This window comes from Akanthomyces muscarius, assembly GCF_028009165.1.
Source record: "Akanthomyces muscarius strain Ve6 chromosome Unknown contig_16, whole genome shotgun sequence".
Taxonomy (NCBI): Eukaryota; Fungi; Ascomycota; class Sordariomycetes; order Hypocreales; family Cordycipitaceae; genus Akanthomyces; species Akanthomyces muscarius.
In genome coordinates this window covers 1122923-1139564 of record NW_026611617.1, presented here as the reverse complement: position 1 = coordinate 1139564, position 16642 = coordinate 1122923, and the positions used below count along the sequence as shown (strand labels likewise).

At 55.3% G+C, this 16642-nt stretch overlaps 4 protein-coding genes across 4 annotated transcripts; 1 reads left to right on the top strand and 3 right to left on the bottom strand.

Moving 5' to 3' along the window:
• Window positions 1–412: 412 nt before the first annotated feature.
• Window positions 413–2245, top strand: LMH87_008425 (uncharacterized protein; the record flags this gene model as incomplete). Its single annotated transcript, XM_056198237.1, has 1 exon — window positions 413–2245. The coding sequence occupies one exon, from the start codon at window positions 413–415 to the stop codon at window positions 2243–2245; it is 1833 nt and encodes a 610-aa protein (XP_056057526.1).
• A 262-nt stretch (window positions 2246–2507) lies between these two features.
• On the bottom strand, window positions 2508–3434 carry LMH87_008424 (uncharacterized protein; the record flags this gene model as incomplete). Its single annotated transcript, XM_056198225.1, has 1 exon — window positions 2508–3434. The coding sequence occupies one exon, from the start codon at window positions 3432–3434 to the stop codon at window positions 2508–2510; it is 927 nt and encodes a 308-aa protein (XP_056057525.1).
• Window positions 3435–4601: 1167 nt separating this feature from the next.
• Window positions 4602–6629, bottom strand: LMH87_008423 (uncharacterized protein; the record flags this gene model as incomplete). The annotated part of the gene is made up of 1 exon (XM_056198214.1): window positions 4602–6629. One exon carries the CDS (start codon window positions 6627–6629, stop codon window positions 4602–4604), a length of 2028 nt encoding a protein of 675 aa, XP_056057524.1.
• Window positions 6630–6777: 148 nt separating this feature from the next.
• On the bottom strand, window positions 6778–8090 carry LMH87_008422 (uncharacterized protein; the record flags this gene model as incomplete). The annotated part of the gene is made up of 3 exons (XM_056198203.1): window positions 6778–6814; window positions 6977–7347; window positions 8082–8090. 3 exons carry the CDS (start codon window positions 8088–8090, stop codon window positions 6778–6780), a joined length of 417 nt encoding a protein of 138 aa, XP_056057523.1.
• Between the last annotated feature and the right edge of the window lie 8552 nt (window positions 8091–16642).

Genomic DNA, 16642 nt, shown 5'->3' with positions numbered 1-16642 from the left:
CAATTGCTATTCAATACCAGTATTGCTCATTATCACATCATATATTGTGAGAATAAGATGTATATTGCGACTGGATTTCAAGTACTTGTATGCACTCGTTAAAAGGAGCATGTTCAGGAAAGATTCCCGTGTAGACGCCGCGAGGCAACTTAAGCATACCACGCGCAGATTTAAACGCTAGATAGACATTTGTTGTAAATTTCATAGGAATACTTATAGCAATAAATTATATGCTTCACTTTTTACGGCATTAATGTGCAACTTGCGAGTTTGTGATTGTCCCTGGTGGCTGCCGTCCAGGGGTTGTCTTGGCGGGGACTGCCTCCTGTAAACGAAATGAGACTCCCTTTTCCAGAGACAACAATACTTCTACGGTATCAACCACGAAAATACACTCAAGCTGTAGGCAGCAATGGACTCGAGATATAGCGCTTTTAGTATCCCGCGCCGTCCAGTCACCAGCGCCGCGTTGCCCGCGGACCCTCCGCCGCCGTACTCTGCCCTCCCTGGGCGCCCGCCGTTGCCGCCTCGCCTCCGCTCCAGCAAGTCGGCCACGCGATTACACGAGCGGCAGAAGCATCAACCGCCAGAACTGCCGCCTCCGTTTCCTTTGTCCAAGAACAAGTCGGCCGCGACGCTGCCTCCTGGTTTCGTGTTTGACGATGCAGCGGCGTCGCACTCGCTGTCACCGCCGCCCCCCCTGCCAGTCCGCAGGGCCAAGAGCTCGGTAGATTTACGTCGGCCGCAGACTTCGGCAGAGTCCACAGTCAAGACGGAATCGTCGTGGAAGAAGGCGCTGGACGAAGCGCAGTACTTCGCCGGCGGACTCATCAGCAGTCCGGTGGAATCAACCAGGCACCACAGCATCATCCGCCACTCGGGCGCGTTAGTGTGGTACCGCGGGCCGGACACGTCAGTCACCATCACGGTATTGTCGGATGAGCCGCTCCCGCAGACGCGCACGCTGTGGCTCCAGCAAAAGGGGTACTCGGGCAGCATGGGCATGTCCCTGAAAGCGATGGTCGGCACCACCAGCAGCTGGCTGGACGTGACGCCCAGCACACGGGCTGAAGCGGCACACATTCCCGTCAACGAAGAGCGTGGCATCCAGCGTGATCTCAAACGGTTCATCAAGAAAGCCACAGGAAGGATGAAGGGCCATGTTCCGCGCGAAACGCACATTGTGAGGATCCCTGCCGCCGCGCAGGACGGCTACTTTCGGATCGTGGTCTGCCAAACGAGCGACGGCAAAAAGGTGCTCGGCGGCAGCCCCGTGTTCCGACTCGCCAGCACGTCGGCCGACGTCAGCGTGCTGCGCGGCGCCGGGCTGCGGAGCATGCCGCTGGAAGTGGGCGCCAAGATGGCGAGCGTCGTGGGCAGCGCCATGGTGACCACGTATGCGGGCGCGGCGACGGGCGCGGCCAAGGCGGGCGTCGGCAAGGTGGCGAGCGTGACGGTGAAGAAGGTCGGGCAGCAGGCGTATCGGGGGTACGAGAGGACGGGAGTGGGGGAGATGGTGAAAGGGAGCTGGCAGACTAGTACGATGGGCAGATATGAGCGTGCAGTGTCGTCGGCAATGATGGAGCCGACGGTAGGAATCGTTGGCAGAGACGAGGGCCCGGAAATGCCGTTTCCGATCAAGTTCTCGGGACGAGTGGTCAAAGGCAGCGGGTACACGGCGGCGAGATATGGCTTTCCAACAGCGAATCTGGTGGATGTGCCGGAGGAGCTGACAATGCGCATGACGGGTACCTTTGCCGCATGGGTACGCATCAAAGGCGCCGACGAGGGCGATTTAGCATGGAACGAAGCGGTAGTCGGTATTGCACCAGCAGAAAACGCTCCTCCGCGTATTGTATCCAAGAACCTTGTTGCGGTGCATATTTTGCACGAGTTTGACGAGGTTGAGCTGTGCGGCGAATCCCTGCAGGTTCTCCTGATGGGGTTTCTACGGCCGGTGCATGGAGCCGTGGAGGACGTGGATGCTGCGATGCAGCGGCATGCTGATGACCTCCTGACCACACTGGCGACGCTGGCCCGGCCGAGGTGGCAGCCGCAGGAGACGAGGGAGAGGTTGAGGACGCGCAGGAGCGAGCGTGGTTGGAGCGAGAGACTGGGTGGCGTGACGGGGATGCTGGTGGCGAGGGTGGATAGAGTGCCGATGCACAAGGCGGGGATACGCAGCGAGGCGGGGGCGTTGCGGGATGCGAGTTACGGGAACGGAGGACTATGGATACGGCAGTAGGGGGTGTATGGTTCTGTTGTTGAGGGTGTTGGCTTGATAATGGTGGTCTGTATGCGTATAGGCGACAGCTGACGAGTGCGGTGGCGACAGGGTTCCCCTTCAGAGTCTGTTGAGTTGTATGTGATAATGATATCTTAATGTGTAATATAGTGGTCATTCATCTTCATGGAATCAGCGCTTCTATCTTTAATGCTAATATCACAACGAGAATAACCTCTCTTAAAAATCCACGTAAACATCGCCGAAGAAGCCATGCCCAACTTTACGCCAACGTCGCCCGAATCGCATCTTCCAGCGTCTCCTCCCCGAGCCCCAGCGTCTTCAGTTTTTCCTGGAGCTCCCTATCAATCTTGTGCTCAAAATCCGCCCCCTTGCCCTCCGTCGAATGCGTTACAAAAAACTTGGCATGCCCTGCATCTTCATCGCCCCTGGCCAGGCCCTCCTCATACTCCTTCACCACATCCTTCACATCTTGCTCTTCCACCGTCCAGTTCCCGCCCGTGACCTTTTGCGCCGCAGCCAGCAGCTCCCGTTGAGTAAACCGCAACGAGGGCGTGTAAATCGCGCCATTCTTCACCTTGGTCAGAGCCGCCTCTGGCAGGCTCAGCGCCGCGGCGAGCGCCTCACCGGCATGCTTGGCGCTGGCGCTGTTGGCTTTCCCTTCCGCACCCTTCCAGAGCGTCGCCTTCCTGGCCTTGGCATCCACGCCCCAGAGGCCAAAGCCGACGCCGTACTCTGTCCACGGGCCGACGACGACGGAGACCCAGCTGCCCACGCCCAGCTCCTCAACAAGGTCCCGAATCTGCTTCTTCTTCTGCAAAAGCGCATTCTCCGCAATCAGCCCCGTCGCAAACGGATCGGGCCCGAATTCCGCAGGAAACACATACGGCACGCCGGCCAGCGCCGCGGCCCGCACGGCGGGTTCTTGCAGCGAGATGATGTGTGGCAGGGGCGGCATTAGCACAACCACATCCTGGCCGGCAAAGGCAGACGCGAGAAAGGACTCGGAAAAGAGGTCGCCGCGGAGGACGCGCACGGCAGGGTGAAAGGTGGATGTGGCGTCGGCGCGCTGGACGGCGGTGATGGTGTGCCCGGCGGAGGAGGCGAGGAGCGAAGAGAGGAGAGGCTTGCCGAGGGTACCGCTGGCGCCGATAATGGCAATTTTGCGACCTTGAGGGGTGACGGACATGATGGTCGTGGGAAGTTGAACGAGGTCAAGGTATGAGCTGTAAAGGAGGTGGTGTTATTGCCGTGGATAATGCAGTGCGATTCTTGAGGATGCTGAGATGTCAGCCCCGAAAGAAGAAAGAGGGACTTATATAGGATGTTCCTGAGCAAAGGAAGGCGTCTTCGAAGAAGAGATGTTGGCGGTACGAGGTTGATGCTGGGTTTGTCATCGCGGAGTCCGTCGATAGCGTCATCGCCAGGTTAGCCTGATGTTAGCTGCGCTCGTGGGCTAGAGATCAACTCGCGGCATCGATCAGCCGTGCAGCCTAAACCAGCGACCGCAGACCAAGCTCGGAATATAAGCCGCGAGAATCCCGACACCCTACCATATGTGGCAGCTGCCGGGATGCTAATTTAAAATACCTTGGATCGGCCACGTTTTCTTCGCCCGCGGACGGAGCTAGACGCCGGTTTCCGACGAATTCGATCGCACTGTGGTGCCTGAAATCGGGCTGCTTACACTCACAGAGACTTCATTTCGGTGATATCTCGAGTCTCAGCATCAACCATGCCAATTGACGCACGCGGCCGCGGATGACGCCTGCACAGGATGCCGTGTAGTCACCTCACTGGCGGATTACTGTTCGCATCGCCATTCGTCACATCATTCACAGTATCACACGCTTCACTCAAAATGTACGCAGTTGTAATGAATGTCATGATTATCATTCAATTCTCATGTCCACCTGCCGCCACGCCAGACGGATTTTCCGGCCATAACGTTGCTTTTGTGCTGTGCCAACCAAAAATCATGCTATACTCTGAAACAAGCCCGCAAACCATGTACTCTTTGCGGGAGAGGATGAAGTGTTCCACAAACTGTACTCCTTGAAAGAAAAGAGTCCAACTAACTATACTCTTGTACGAGTTGAAAATCAATAAACCGTAATAATACCACGCTCGAAAGCAGAATGCAACGAAACCATGCGCATAACCATGCGAAGCCGTAGCGCAAGAACCAAACCGGGCCTTGCGGGCCAATCATTAAAACATCATTATCGACAGTAGGAAATAAACAAGCACCAAACTCCATAGTGTGTCAATCTTAACAGACGGCTGAGCCGTTTTGAAAGGCCCGCGTAAATGCGAGCTGTGATGCAACGGACCAAGTGAAACGGTCGTTTTTTAATTATCCCCGAATGGCAGTCGCCGGAACGAATCGATCAGGCGTCTGCTGGGCGTGAAGAGCAACGTCGGCCGGCGATGTGCCCGTGGCAGGCGTAAAGCTCGGCGACATGGACCTCATCGTAGGTCTGGGGGGTGCGTACTCGACATTGCTGGTCGTAGGCACGCTTTCCTTGCCAGGAGAGGTGGGCGGCGACACCTCGTAGCTGGCGAGGATATTGGCGTCGCCCGTGTCCACGGTGGGCCTCAGTGGCGTCTCCTGTGGCGAGGATTTGACGCCAAAGAAGCAGTACTTGTTGACCAGCTCCTCGTAGGAAGAACTGGCAATAGCGGTGCCTGGAGCTGCGACAACAACCGTTTGCGACGCGCCAAAGTTGTTGGTTAGTGCACTCTTGGTGTTGCCCTTCATGTACAAAGTGTCGGCCTCTTTAGGGGAAGAGTCTTTGCGAGCTTTGACGGCGGCGTCCAAAGAAGCGCCAAAGTCGTAGCGATTGGCAAAAGCCGCCCCGCTGGGGGTAGTAAGCGACTTGATAATGTTGTCGCTGGCCAGGTCGTTAAACGACTTGGACTTGAGACGGAGACCAGCGCCGCATTCGCCGAGATACTCGTGCAGGGGCTGGTCGAAGCAGAAGCCAGTCTCGTCGGCAAAGTCGTCGAGTGACGAGGGCATCGAGATAGGCCGTGGGCCAGTCGTGTGGCTCTGTCGACGGTTGCTGCGAGGCAGACTACCCGGGGCCTTGTTAGCGCCCAGGAATTGGCCCTTGCCGCGCTGGGGCAGGTATTTCTTGTGGAAGTCGACCTGGAAGTTGGAGCCGTTGTTGTTGTCCCAGTACTCTTGGCCATTAACCGAGTAGCGGATGCAGAAGAAGAGCGTCTTGCACTCGAGATTGGCTGTGTCAGCCAACTGGATGGACACAGTGAAGCGGTCGTGGCCGACAGCGTCTTCGCGAGCATCAATGGAGGATGCATACTCGCCCGTCACCTCCGAAGTCGTCTTCCACCCATCAAGGGTGAAACGGCAGGTAATGAGTTTCTGGAAGGCGAGGTTGGCAACACTGATGGAGGCCTGCAGAGACTTTTGATCCTTGGCCAGCCATACCTTTTCCAGACGAGCAGGCAGGGAACGGCGGATCAGGTTGTTGTCGTGGGGAAAGTTGGTGGTGGCGAGCTCCCACTCAAATGGAGGAGTCCGGGTCTTGGGGCCACCAGGGAAGGGATACTCGTTGTCGCTCTCGTAGGCGTCGACCGGGGACGAGCCGGCACTAACAGCGAGAGGCCGGTCTACCTGGAGGAAATGCCGGACGTGCTCAAGGTGAGAGTCGAAATGAACAGCCTTGGAAAAGACGGGCGTGCCAGGCATGCTCAGGGGCCGACGACGTGAGGAGCCGCGCAGAGCAGGGCGGACAAGTTCGCCCGACTTTTTCCTAACCATTTGTGGCTTGCTGCGGACGTCCTCATCAGATTCTGATGAGATTGTGGCCGAGTTGTCGGTGGATGTGAAGCTGGCATGAGGCTCAGTGGCAGAGCGGCTATGGCTAATACTGCGGCCGGAGCTAGCGGTATATGACGGCAGCGCGGTGGTGCTGAAGCTGATTTGCATGTTCCCGGGCGATTGAGCAGTGGCCTCTCTGGACGCACCGGCCAGGTTCTCGTCCGAGGACAGAGGCGTGCCCTGTGATATCTGACCGACGGCCTCGCGGAGGTTCTTTAAGCTGTCCTCCGAGGGTTTAAACTCGTCATCGCTCCCAGAGGCGGACTCGGGAGGCGAGATGATGGCACCGGCGGGCATGGGGCGGACATCTGTGATGGGAGGAGGAGACTGTCGCACGCTGGCGCTTGTAAGTGGCTGGACGGCTGTTGGCTGGTCGGGGTTGACAATTGTGATGGAAGGTGTGCGACGGTGCTTATTTAGGTAGGATGCCGAGTGCGGCAAGGAGGGGCGAGAGCCATTTTGGATGGAGGAACGTCGGCTGACGTCCGGGGAAGCAGATACCGAAGAAGCCGGCGATCGAGATGGCGGCGTATAAGGCATTGCGAGAGGCGGGCAGCGCCCTCCCTCGAGAGCGATGGACAATGTGTTGCGGAAGAGGGTCGATGACGAGGCTGGCGTTGATCGACTAGCAGTGCCTATATGAGAAGCACTGTAGGATGAAGCGAATGATTCAGAGAAGATTCGGCGATTAATACATGAGAGGGAGACGTCCAAATGGCTCTAGGCTGGTTAAGTTAGTATGTTGATTTCAGGTAGATATGAATAATTATCAAAGGAAAAAAGGCGAGACGAGAAAAGAAAGCCGGCGACAAAACAAAAGCAGGGCGAAGAACAATATTGCGCAGGTTGGGCGTTGTGGTGGGTTAGAGGCAGCGGGTTGAACCTACATCGGAGAGATCGGTAGTACCACAGAGAGAGAGAGCCGCAGGAGAAACAAAGTTTGGGCAATATTCCAGCAACCAAACCAGGCAAAATTGCAGCAATCAGACACGCTCGTCGAGGCGAAGGGGTATCTAGCGACGGCAGACGACGGGGAGTGGTCGTGAAGGGTATATGAAGGAGGAAATGATGTTGGTCGGTTCGTAGGTGGCGAAGCAAACTGTGCAGCGACTGTACAGTGAGGCGAGCCGGAAGCGACGAGCGGGTCAAAGACGATGGAGCGAGGCGGGAGAATACACAGGCGACCCGAAAACCAACCCCAAAATGAAGAATGACGAATTGAAAGGGCGATGTATTCAAACAAAAACAACCCCTCGACCTGGACGAGAAGAGAAAAAAATTGGCCCGGAGTGGGAGTGACGAAGAGGAGGAACGGGAGCAAAGGAAAACGAGGTGGGGGAGGCGTGTTTTTGATGTTTTGGGCGTGGTGCCGCTGGCAGGAGAGCACTAGAGGAGCCTGGAGGAGCGCTGAAGGAGGCCAAGGGGGGCCGAGAGGACGCTAGCCAAGAAGGCGGGCCTGGGGGGCTTTTAGCGGCTTTTAGTGCTTGCAGCTGGAGAAATTTGGTGGGATATGTGCTGGAGCTGGTGCGTGCCAGCATTGCCAGTTGGTGCGCTGAGACTTGAGGATGGTGCCGCTGGGGGACGCCGCTGGAAGGTACCGCAAGGTGCTAAACGGTGCCAAGTGGTGGTGTGATTTGCGGGTGTACAGTTTTTCAGATTACCCCAACCAAAATACACAGAGTCGAGAGCACGAGACAGAGCCGAGTGATTGCTGCCTACCTACCTACCTGCCTGCAGACGCGCAACGGCTATCCGTACATGGACGACTACCTTGATGCTCAGTAATTCTTCGCAGTCAGAATCCAACTAATAAAACAGCCCACTCCATCGCACATCACATCACGCAGTGGAGGCACAGGCCTGCATGCCATCCACGCCCACGGTGATGGCGCGCAGCATGTTGGGGCGCTTGCAGTCTTAGCGGGCCAGCAGGTGGGACGATAACTACTGGTACAGCCAGGCAGGCCGAAGAAAAATTAGAAGACAATTTACCACGGACATGGGTGTTGCGCCTCTGAAGCTGCATGCCGTCATCGTCATCCTCGCCGTGAAAGCTGTGCATCGCCTCGCATCGGATTTCAACCGTGGCAGTGTCACCAGCTTCCAAACGAACAACACATCTATCCCTCTGCCCTTTCTGCAATCTCCTTTGCCCACGCACACGGCACACATTTCCTGGCACACCCAGAAAACCCATCACCGCCTCCCCGTAGCGGCCGCTAGCCATCCCACCACCCAACGCCATTGCCACTGAGCCCGCAAAAGCTACACACCATCACCAGCAAAGACACCACTGGCGCACCAGAACACGCAACACGCCACGCCAGAATGCGGCACCATCTGAAGCCAATGCAGGCTGGACCCTGCACGGTGGCAAAAGTAAAACGACTGGACATGGCATTATTTTAGCCATTTTTCGCACAACCAGGAATTCTGCGGGAATTAGCTAGATGTCCATGCGGGTGCCGCGCCCTCCAAGGAAACACCAGACACCGCATCTCCGGCTCCTCCAATACTGGGAACTTGGCACGCCACGCCTACTTATCAGCTATTAGTACCAACTACTAGTAAGCCGGTGGCCGGCCAGCTTGAAATATCTGCACCATCTACTATCTAATCAACTACTCTGGGGATCGTCTGGACCCTGATTTGACATGCTTTACAAAAAGCAAGCGTGCTTGCACATTGCCGTGCCTTGGAATGGCCATCCAGGATGGCCATGCACCGTCCCTATCTACCGTCACACAGCCTTCCCGTCTGCCGACCACAACAGGACGGGCTTTGAGTTTGGCACGACTTTGCGCTGCAACGGCGCGCGCAAATGACCCCGGAGACGGTAGAGATGGGCCGAATGGCTGCAACTCAAGCCTCCAACGGGTCCAGCCTGCATGGAGGGTAAGGTATTCAACCTTTTCCTTCTCGATTAAAAAAAAAACTCTCGTCGCGTTGCCGTCTCTGGCGAATTCTCGCCGTGGCGCCGGGCTGGCACCGCCGGCTCCGGCACCGGTGGGGAACTGTCCAAGAATTAGACTGCGACACCGAGTGGTCTAGATTAGGCGAGGCGAGCACATAACCAATCTCGAGCACGGTCAGTCCACTCTCAAGCCTGCCGAGCACTGATATGTAAGTTTGCCGTACAGCGATCAGCGGCAGTTGTCCCCCAACGATTCGCACCATCATCCGTCAGCCCTAGCAGAGCAACCGATGAGTGAATAAACTGCTGACGAGGAATTCGCTCTTCGCAAGAGGATAAACCTCAGAAGGACCAGCTGGGTTAGTCGACTGCTGGGACGCTAATCTGAGAGCGGCCTGGCCTGTCCATCCCCCTGCCACTACTGATAATACGCTGATACTGGTACGTGTGGTAGCCAAGATGCGGGCTGCTAATAATATCAGTGCTAGCGAGCCTGCATATATTAGCTCGCACCTCGCAATGGCAACTCGGTTTGCGAAAGCAGCCCTGCTGTTGATCTGCTTATCAAGACGCCGCGCTGTGGCGCAAAGCTGTCGTTTTTAGGACAACGCCTGGCAGGTTGGCCCCTCTAGCTGAGACGCAAGGAGGCGGCAGACCTAACCCATGGAAAAGAACCAGTAGCGTACTCGGAGGAGCTTGGACGTTGGTGTCGCCATGGCCATGCATGGGGCGTAGCTGTCGTGACTTTGTTTACTCGGTGTGCTGCAAGGAGTAGGCGTTGGTTAGCCTCATTTGACGGCGGCCGACAGAGACACATACTTTGAGACGGAAGCTCCTCTTCTCCAGGAATTGTATGCCGCGGGGAAACAAGAATTGGTCGACATTCGCCCCATCTCCATATGCCAAGATGCTCTGCTCCAGCATCCGCATCCAAATGCAACTCTCGGTAGGTAGGTGCAAATTGAGTCGGTCGACGACAGAATTTTCAGCAATTCCATCGCCGAAAGTCTCGAGATAAGGCTGCACAGGCCATGTTTGGTGGGGCGCCATCCAAGCCTGCCTGCCAACTGCCTGTCTTGCCTGCAAAACGCTGCGAGCCAGTGGGGCACCTCTCCCCCCAGCGCCACCTTTGCCCGCCACTATCAGACTCTATCAGTCGGAGTTCAGCGACTAAAAATTTTCCTTTTTTATCCTGTCCTCCTCCAGCCAACCATCGCCCATCCTGCCCGCCTCAACGGCCTGCAAGCGTCGTGCATCTCCACGGATCCAGGAATCCTCCCTGCCAATGATGCCAGAATGCTAATTATCATGTCCGGCAGCCTCGCCACCACCCCCAACAAGGGATGAATATCCGTCGAAATAAGCCAGTGCGCCGCATGGCCCTGTTATTTCCCCAAGCAATGTCAATATCAATATCAACACATTCAAACAACCCAGTCATAAACGGCCACCACTCCCATCACCACCATCACCATCACCACCACCACTGTAGCCGCCATGCACCAAATCAAGCCTCGCACCTATTACTCGCCGCTCACTGCTTGAGCCACACCAACTAGTGGCTACCACTGCATCTAGGCACATGAACCAAGACGCCACGCCTCCAGCCGTCTGTCTCACTGCCCGCCTTCCCAACAAGCCCACGAGCCACCACATTCCTGCTGCTTCAGGCCTCACACAGCCGTTGCGGGCCATGCCATGCCGCTGTTCGTCCAATTTTGCCAGTGCAGCAGCACCCGCCCGTACCTACGGACCCGTCGGCATGGAGCGGGGGGCTCCAGCACGACGACGCTGGCATCGCGATCACACAAACATTTACAGTCAGCCTACTTCTGATCGCCCTCCAATTCTACCGCATTGGCATCTTCCGACAAATCTCTCACGACTCGTCGGGCATAATACGAACCGACAAAGACAACAAACCCATGTAAGAAAAAGTTAAATGAGACAAAGCCCCATCCTCGACGCGGCCAAAGAGGAAAAAGACATCGACGATGCCGCCATGTGGGTTTACTGTCACCTAGCAAAAAAAAAAGCGGACACGGCCAAAAATGGACCTCGCCAACTTGCCAACTCGCTGCTTCGCACTGCCGTCACAACTGTGGTCTGCTGCCCAGGAATCCACAAAGCGGCCTCGACGGAGGATGGCGTCCGGACGCCGCCTCTACTGGTACAGACCATCTCGGTGACTGTTGCAACTCAACCTCTGTAACTTCGAAACATGAGCAAGTCAAGAATTCTGTAACCACACTGGTACACACATCGACAGTGGCAATCTCTTACCGCCTGGGCCATGTAACCCATCCTCTTTGTCCTTGCTCACCACTCATCTTCCCCTCGTTGCCATGATTGGCTCGTCGATTCGATCGCGAGCACCACAGCCTGCGACGTTGATGCTCGCCTGTAGCACACTAGCAGGGGCGTCAGTACTGAGTATTTTTGCTCCTCTCCACCGTCGTGCATGCTGCTAACAACCTGGCGGCTTGCCAACTTGCAAGGGCGCTCGCTCATTGCTGTCGATCGCGAAAGCTTTTCATCTCGCTCTGCGCCGCGCCCGTTGCACCTCCTGGCACGCGCACTGAGCCACGGCTGCACCAAGGCCAAGATCCGCGGCGGCCACGACAGGCGGCGCAGAATTGTTGCCCAGATGCCCGGCAAGCACCATTATGAAGCGACGCGTGTTTCGCATCGGACATCGCCCATCACATTATCTAGCACCAGATTTGCAGACACCATCCATCGCCCATCACATTATCTCGCACCAGATGTGCAGATGTGCTCCGACAACGGCTGTATATTTGCCACTAAATCAGTTTGTCAATCATCTCTGCACCGCCGCTCGGAGAAAAAGTACACACTACCAGCGCCCCATTCCAAAGAAAGTATACACCACCAAGCCTCGTCTTCTAGTAGAACGAAAATACACCATCGTCCGTCTCATTTACTCAGAGGCTGCCCGCATGCATTCCCTCAAGCTCCATTTCCAGAGGATCGTTGCCGTACCCACCGCAACGCATGCCCCACCTCACGATGCTGTTATCTGCTGCAAGGAGAATCCATGTTGCGGCTCAACGGTACTGACGACACAGCATGACCTGTCCTGGCAGTCAATGCAGCCGATATGCGGCATCATCAAAAGGTCGTCCCTACGAGCCCAGCGACTCCAAAAGTGCGTAGAGGCTATACAGGCCAGGGTATTTTATTATCAACTCGCCCTTACTGCCAATGCCAGCCATCGTCAGTTGCATCAGTAAGCTCAGGGCTTTGACGGGCTACACAGGACTTTTGTCCATGCCACTGTCGCAATGCATCAGACACGCCAAATACCACGCAGCCCAGGCAGCCAAGCCGTCAAGCTAGTAGTCCGCCCACTCACCGGCCGCAGCCTGCTCTTGGCGTCCGTGATATGCCTCGCGTTATTTGCCATCTGTCTGACGCCTCCCAAATCAGAGACAGTCCACACCGACTGGCAGCCTGCGGTGCATGGCCAGGCATGAGCATGTAAAGAGTACGAGCAGCATGCACGTCTGCATTGGCTCGACGCCGTCTCCACCCACGGTCCCTCTGGCGCGCCTCTACTAACTAGTGGTGGCGTTTCTTGCCGTTTTGCTCTCAAGGGGGAGTTATTTTATGCAAGACTTTTAGCATGTCTGGGGAGCTATGATATGAGATTCTGACGAGGACCGCAGTTCGGCCAGTCTGAATCATCTGGTCTTGACTACGATCAATCGCCCCGTTACAGTCTGCTATATCCTTACGAACAGCTCTGACTCGTCTGGAACTGGCCCGGAATAAACGGTCCTGATATAATGTCGTGTAGCCTCAGGGGCAGACTGTACCAGTGGACAACCCCCACCCATCGCGGCGACTTATACCATGCCGCACCGCATTCAAACACTCTCGACATGCCGCACCGCATTCAAACACTCTCGATTAGTACCTACAGCCGCAACTAACACATTGGCGGGAGACTAGTCATGTGGGCAGATTGTTCGCATCGCCCGGTTGTATGCCTGGTTATCAAGACAGCCGTGCAGAAGAGGTAGCGCTTGCGTCCGCGTCGTACCAATACACCATTCCCCGCATTCAACAACGTTTTTGCGCACAGAGGCGTTCTGTGCCACAAAGAATGAGGGGAAGAGATGCCGTGGCGGCCGCGAAGCCGCAAAAGGTCGGGGTAAGTTGCGTGTTGATTTGCTTTTGCGACCTGCCAGGCGGTCAAGCTCCCACGTCAGCCTCGTTTTGTTCGGGTGTCGAGGTGGTGTAGTCCAGGAAAAGGTGGCTGTGGAAAGTATAGAACGGACGTCCTGGTATAGGGTGGTTGGCCACTAATGGCTAAACGGTCTAGACTCGGAGCCGTCGTGGGTGATCGACGGTGGTGGGATGGCTAGAACGTCTGTAACTCTGGCTCGCGCTCGGCTGCTCACGCTGGGCAATATGCTGGCTGGCTGGCACGGCTTGGCTAGAGAGGGAGAGAGGATTGATGCTACGCTGTGGCTAAAAGCCAGAGGGGGATTGATATTGGGAGGGGTGATCGGCGGGAGGGAAAGGTAAGGCGGGCGGGCTAGCTGTGGCTGCACCAAGGAAGCTAGCGATATACGATGGCTGTGGTGATGACTGCTGGTCTAGTATGTCAACAGCTACGAATCGGCAAGGGTGCTTGCATAGACTGGGCCGATACTTAAAGGGTCCTGGGGTTGTTTTTCTGGGGTCATTTGATGATAACGAGCCAAATCGATGGTCTGTGAGCGCGGCAGTAGCTTGATGTGGCTGCTGTGCACGTCATGTCGGCCCGGGAAGAGCGTAGTGAAGCATGGACCTGGCCAAAGAGGCCCAGTAGAGACCAATCGACTCACCATGTAATATGCATGCAGAATGATGCAGAGAGATGGAATGCAGGTGGCAAATGCATCGTTTTAATGCTAGCACGGTCCCTATGTGCTTTCGGAGGCAGAACGCGGCCTGATATACCTGCCGACTAGCGAGCGGGCAGCATGCAAAGTCCTCTGGCTTTTTTTAAGGGGAGTAACAGCACTTTGGGCAAGGAATAGCAGATGGAATAAAATGTATTGTGAGACGAATTTTCCTTTTTACAAGAAGGCGTTCTCGTCTGCATTGCCAAGGCCTAGAAAAACGTCAGTAAGACGTATGTGCTGATGCTGGCGCCTCGTCGGCGACTTGATTCCTGGTGAGACCCAAATATGTGCATGGGTAAGGGGACATTCTCTCCGCATTTTGTTCTGTGTGTTGCGATGGGAGAAAAACAGGATAATCTGGGGGAAAATTGTGTGTGGTGGTTGGTGGTGGCAGGAGACGAGACGACTAAGGAGCGCTCCCCTGCCACGAGGGCGTGCATGTCTGAATGGCTGTGGGCGTTTCTTCTTCTTGTGCGACCTTTGTCTGTGTGTTTTCCCTCAAGGAGGGGCGCGGGGACTATGCCCCGCGGATTTTGTCTTTTGAATGAAGAAAACGTAAGGGGGAAAGTTTGTGTGTGCGACGTGAGCTGAGATATACCCGTGTCTTTTTTGTCTCGACCTGAGTTTTGAGCTGGTGGTGAGTATTTCGGGCGAAGAAAGGGGTCTCGGTGAGGACTCTTTGATTGGCACCTCGGCATTCATTCTAGAGATGCGGCCGACGCATTGGATTACAGACGGCCTGTCCTTTTCGAGCAGCTTCCCGTACGGCGAGACGGGCTGTAGGGTGTGTCTCGTAGCGGCACCTGGGCCAGTTCAAGGTGCGTTCGTGTCGGCAGACGGGCCCAACGACGCCAAGGCCTGTCGGTACTTGAGAGTCTTGGACCTCGAATACAATGCAAGTATCCGCGTGTGGCTCGGTGTGACTAAATGGGCATGGATAATCACCGTTTGGTCAGGTTTGGCGGCATTGCTGTATTGGCAGTGTGTATATCACTAGGATTCAGGGAGAAAGAAACATTGAGCAGCAAATAACAAGTACAGAGTCAAGACGCAGACCCAGTCTCTTGCATGATACTCTGTTGCGGATTTCAGAATATCAGTGGTCTTCCTGTCTTTTGGACAGGAGAAGAATGGCGCGGCAGTGTCGCATACCTGCATCGCCGGCTCGCATTATGATTTTGCGACGACCAAGAGGAGGCTAATAAAGGCGCAGTATTGGATCGGCCTCTAGCAAGTATCGCCAATACATAGTAGCCGTGGCGAATAGGATCAAGATAGCCTTGATGTCTGCGAATATTTAACCCCAATATCTGGCGATGCTGCTCGCCGATGCAGACTCAGATCAATCGGCTTTCGTATCCTACTCAACCAGGCAATTAACCACTCATCCTCCTGGTAGAACCGCTCTAGATCCTCGTCGCTATGTTTCCGCAGCCACTCCAGTCTTTCCACCCATTCCCAGCCGCCGCCAAAACTTGTCCTGGAAAGCTGCCGGTATGCCCTCGTGCTCGCCGGGCCACGCACGGGAGACGTCCTCCGCTATCGTGCCGTGTCTGTGCTCAATGAGGCAAAAGCAGCAACCTGCTGGGCTATTCTCGTCCAGACTGTACCCATACACCACTGGGACCGGAATTGCTGTCCTCTGCCTATACAACACCGGTCAGATCGAGGGCTCTATTCCTGGCGCCGGGGCTAAAGTATTTGCTTGTTTCGAAAAGAAAAACTTAGACGCCACGGTACACATTGTCAACTCCAGCAAATTTTCATTGTTTTCATTCCTGCTTTATACTGCTCCTTGTCCTTTATTTGTGCGTGCTAGCCAGCGTGCACCGAGGTACTCTCGCGACATCGAGCACTCGCTCTTCAGTCTCTCGCCAAGAACGATCTGTCTTTCAAGTCATATTCATCATTCGTTCATTAGAAAGACTTCATCCTCTCATCGTTCGTTTTCATCTCGAAGCGTAATGTGGCCATCAACGCAAACAGTGTCCGACAGAGTCCGTAAAATTCATCCGTCGAGCGCCTACCAGTATACGCCTGCCGAGCTCGCCTCACTTTGCAAGATTCATAGCCCAACAAGAAAAATAATGTTTACATCTATCAACCAAAATATACCACTAGTAGCGTTCTTTTATCTACTCCCCTCACCTGGTTGGCCTGATACCTGTCTGACGAGGTGCGCCCGGCCCGCGTTGAGCCTTATGATGGAATGCGAACTACTCAAAGCAGCTTCCCGGTGCGAAATTACTATCCTCGTGCACCCGGCGAACGCATTGTCGATGACGTTGATGACGCGCGCCTCTGTATCTTCATCTAGGCTCGACGTTGCCTCGTCCATCAGAACAATCTTTGTCCGCATCGTTTCATGATGCAACATGGCTCGCGCAAACTGAAACAGTTGACGCTGACCTTCTGAAAGCTTCAAGTCTTTCATTCGAGCTGTCAATCCTCCACGCGCGTTGATAATTTCCCAGAGCCCAACCTTCTGCAGCATAGACTCGCACATAGCATCGGTTACAATGCATGTAGACGGGCGCAAGGAATCGTGAAATGGGTCGAGGTTGAATCTCACAGAACCTAGCAAGTAAATTCCACCCTGCGTAATAGTAGTAATAACTCGTGAGCGCAACAAGTCAGGACAGATTGTGCGAATTTCGCGGTTGTCAATGCTAATCGTTCCCTTGTAGTTGAGCAGATTGAGAATGCTAAGCAATATCGTCGTC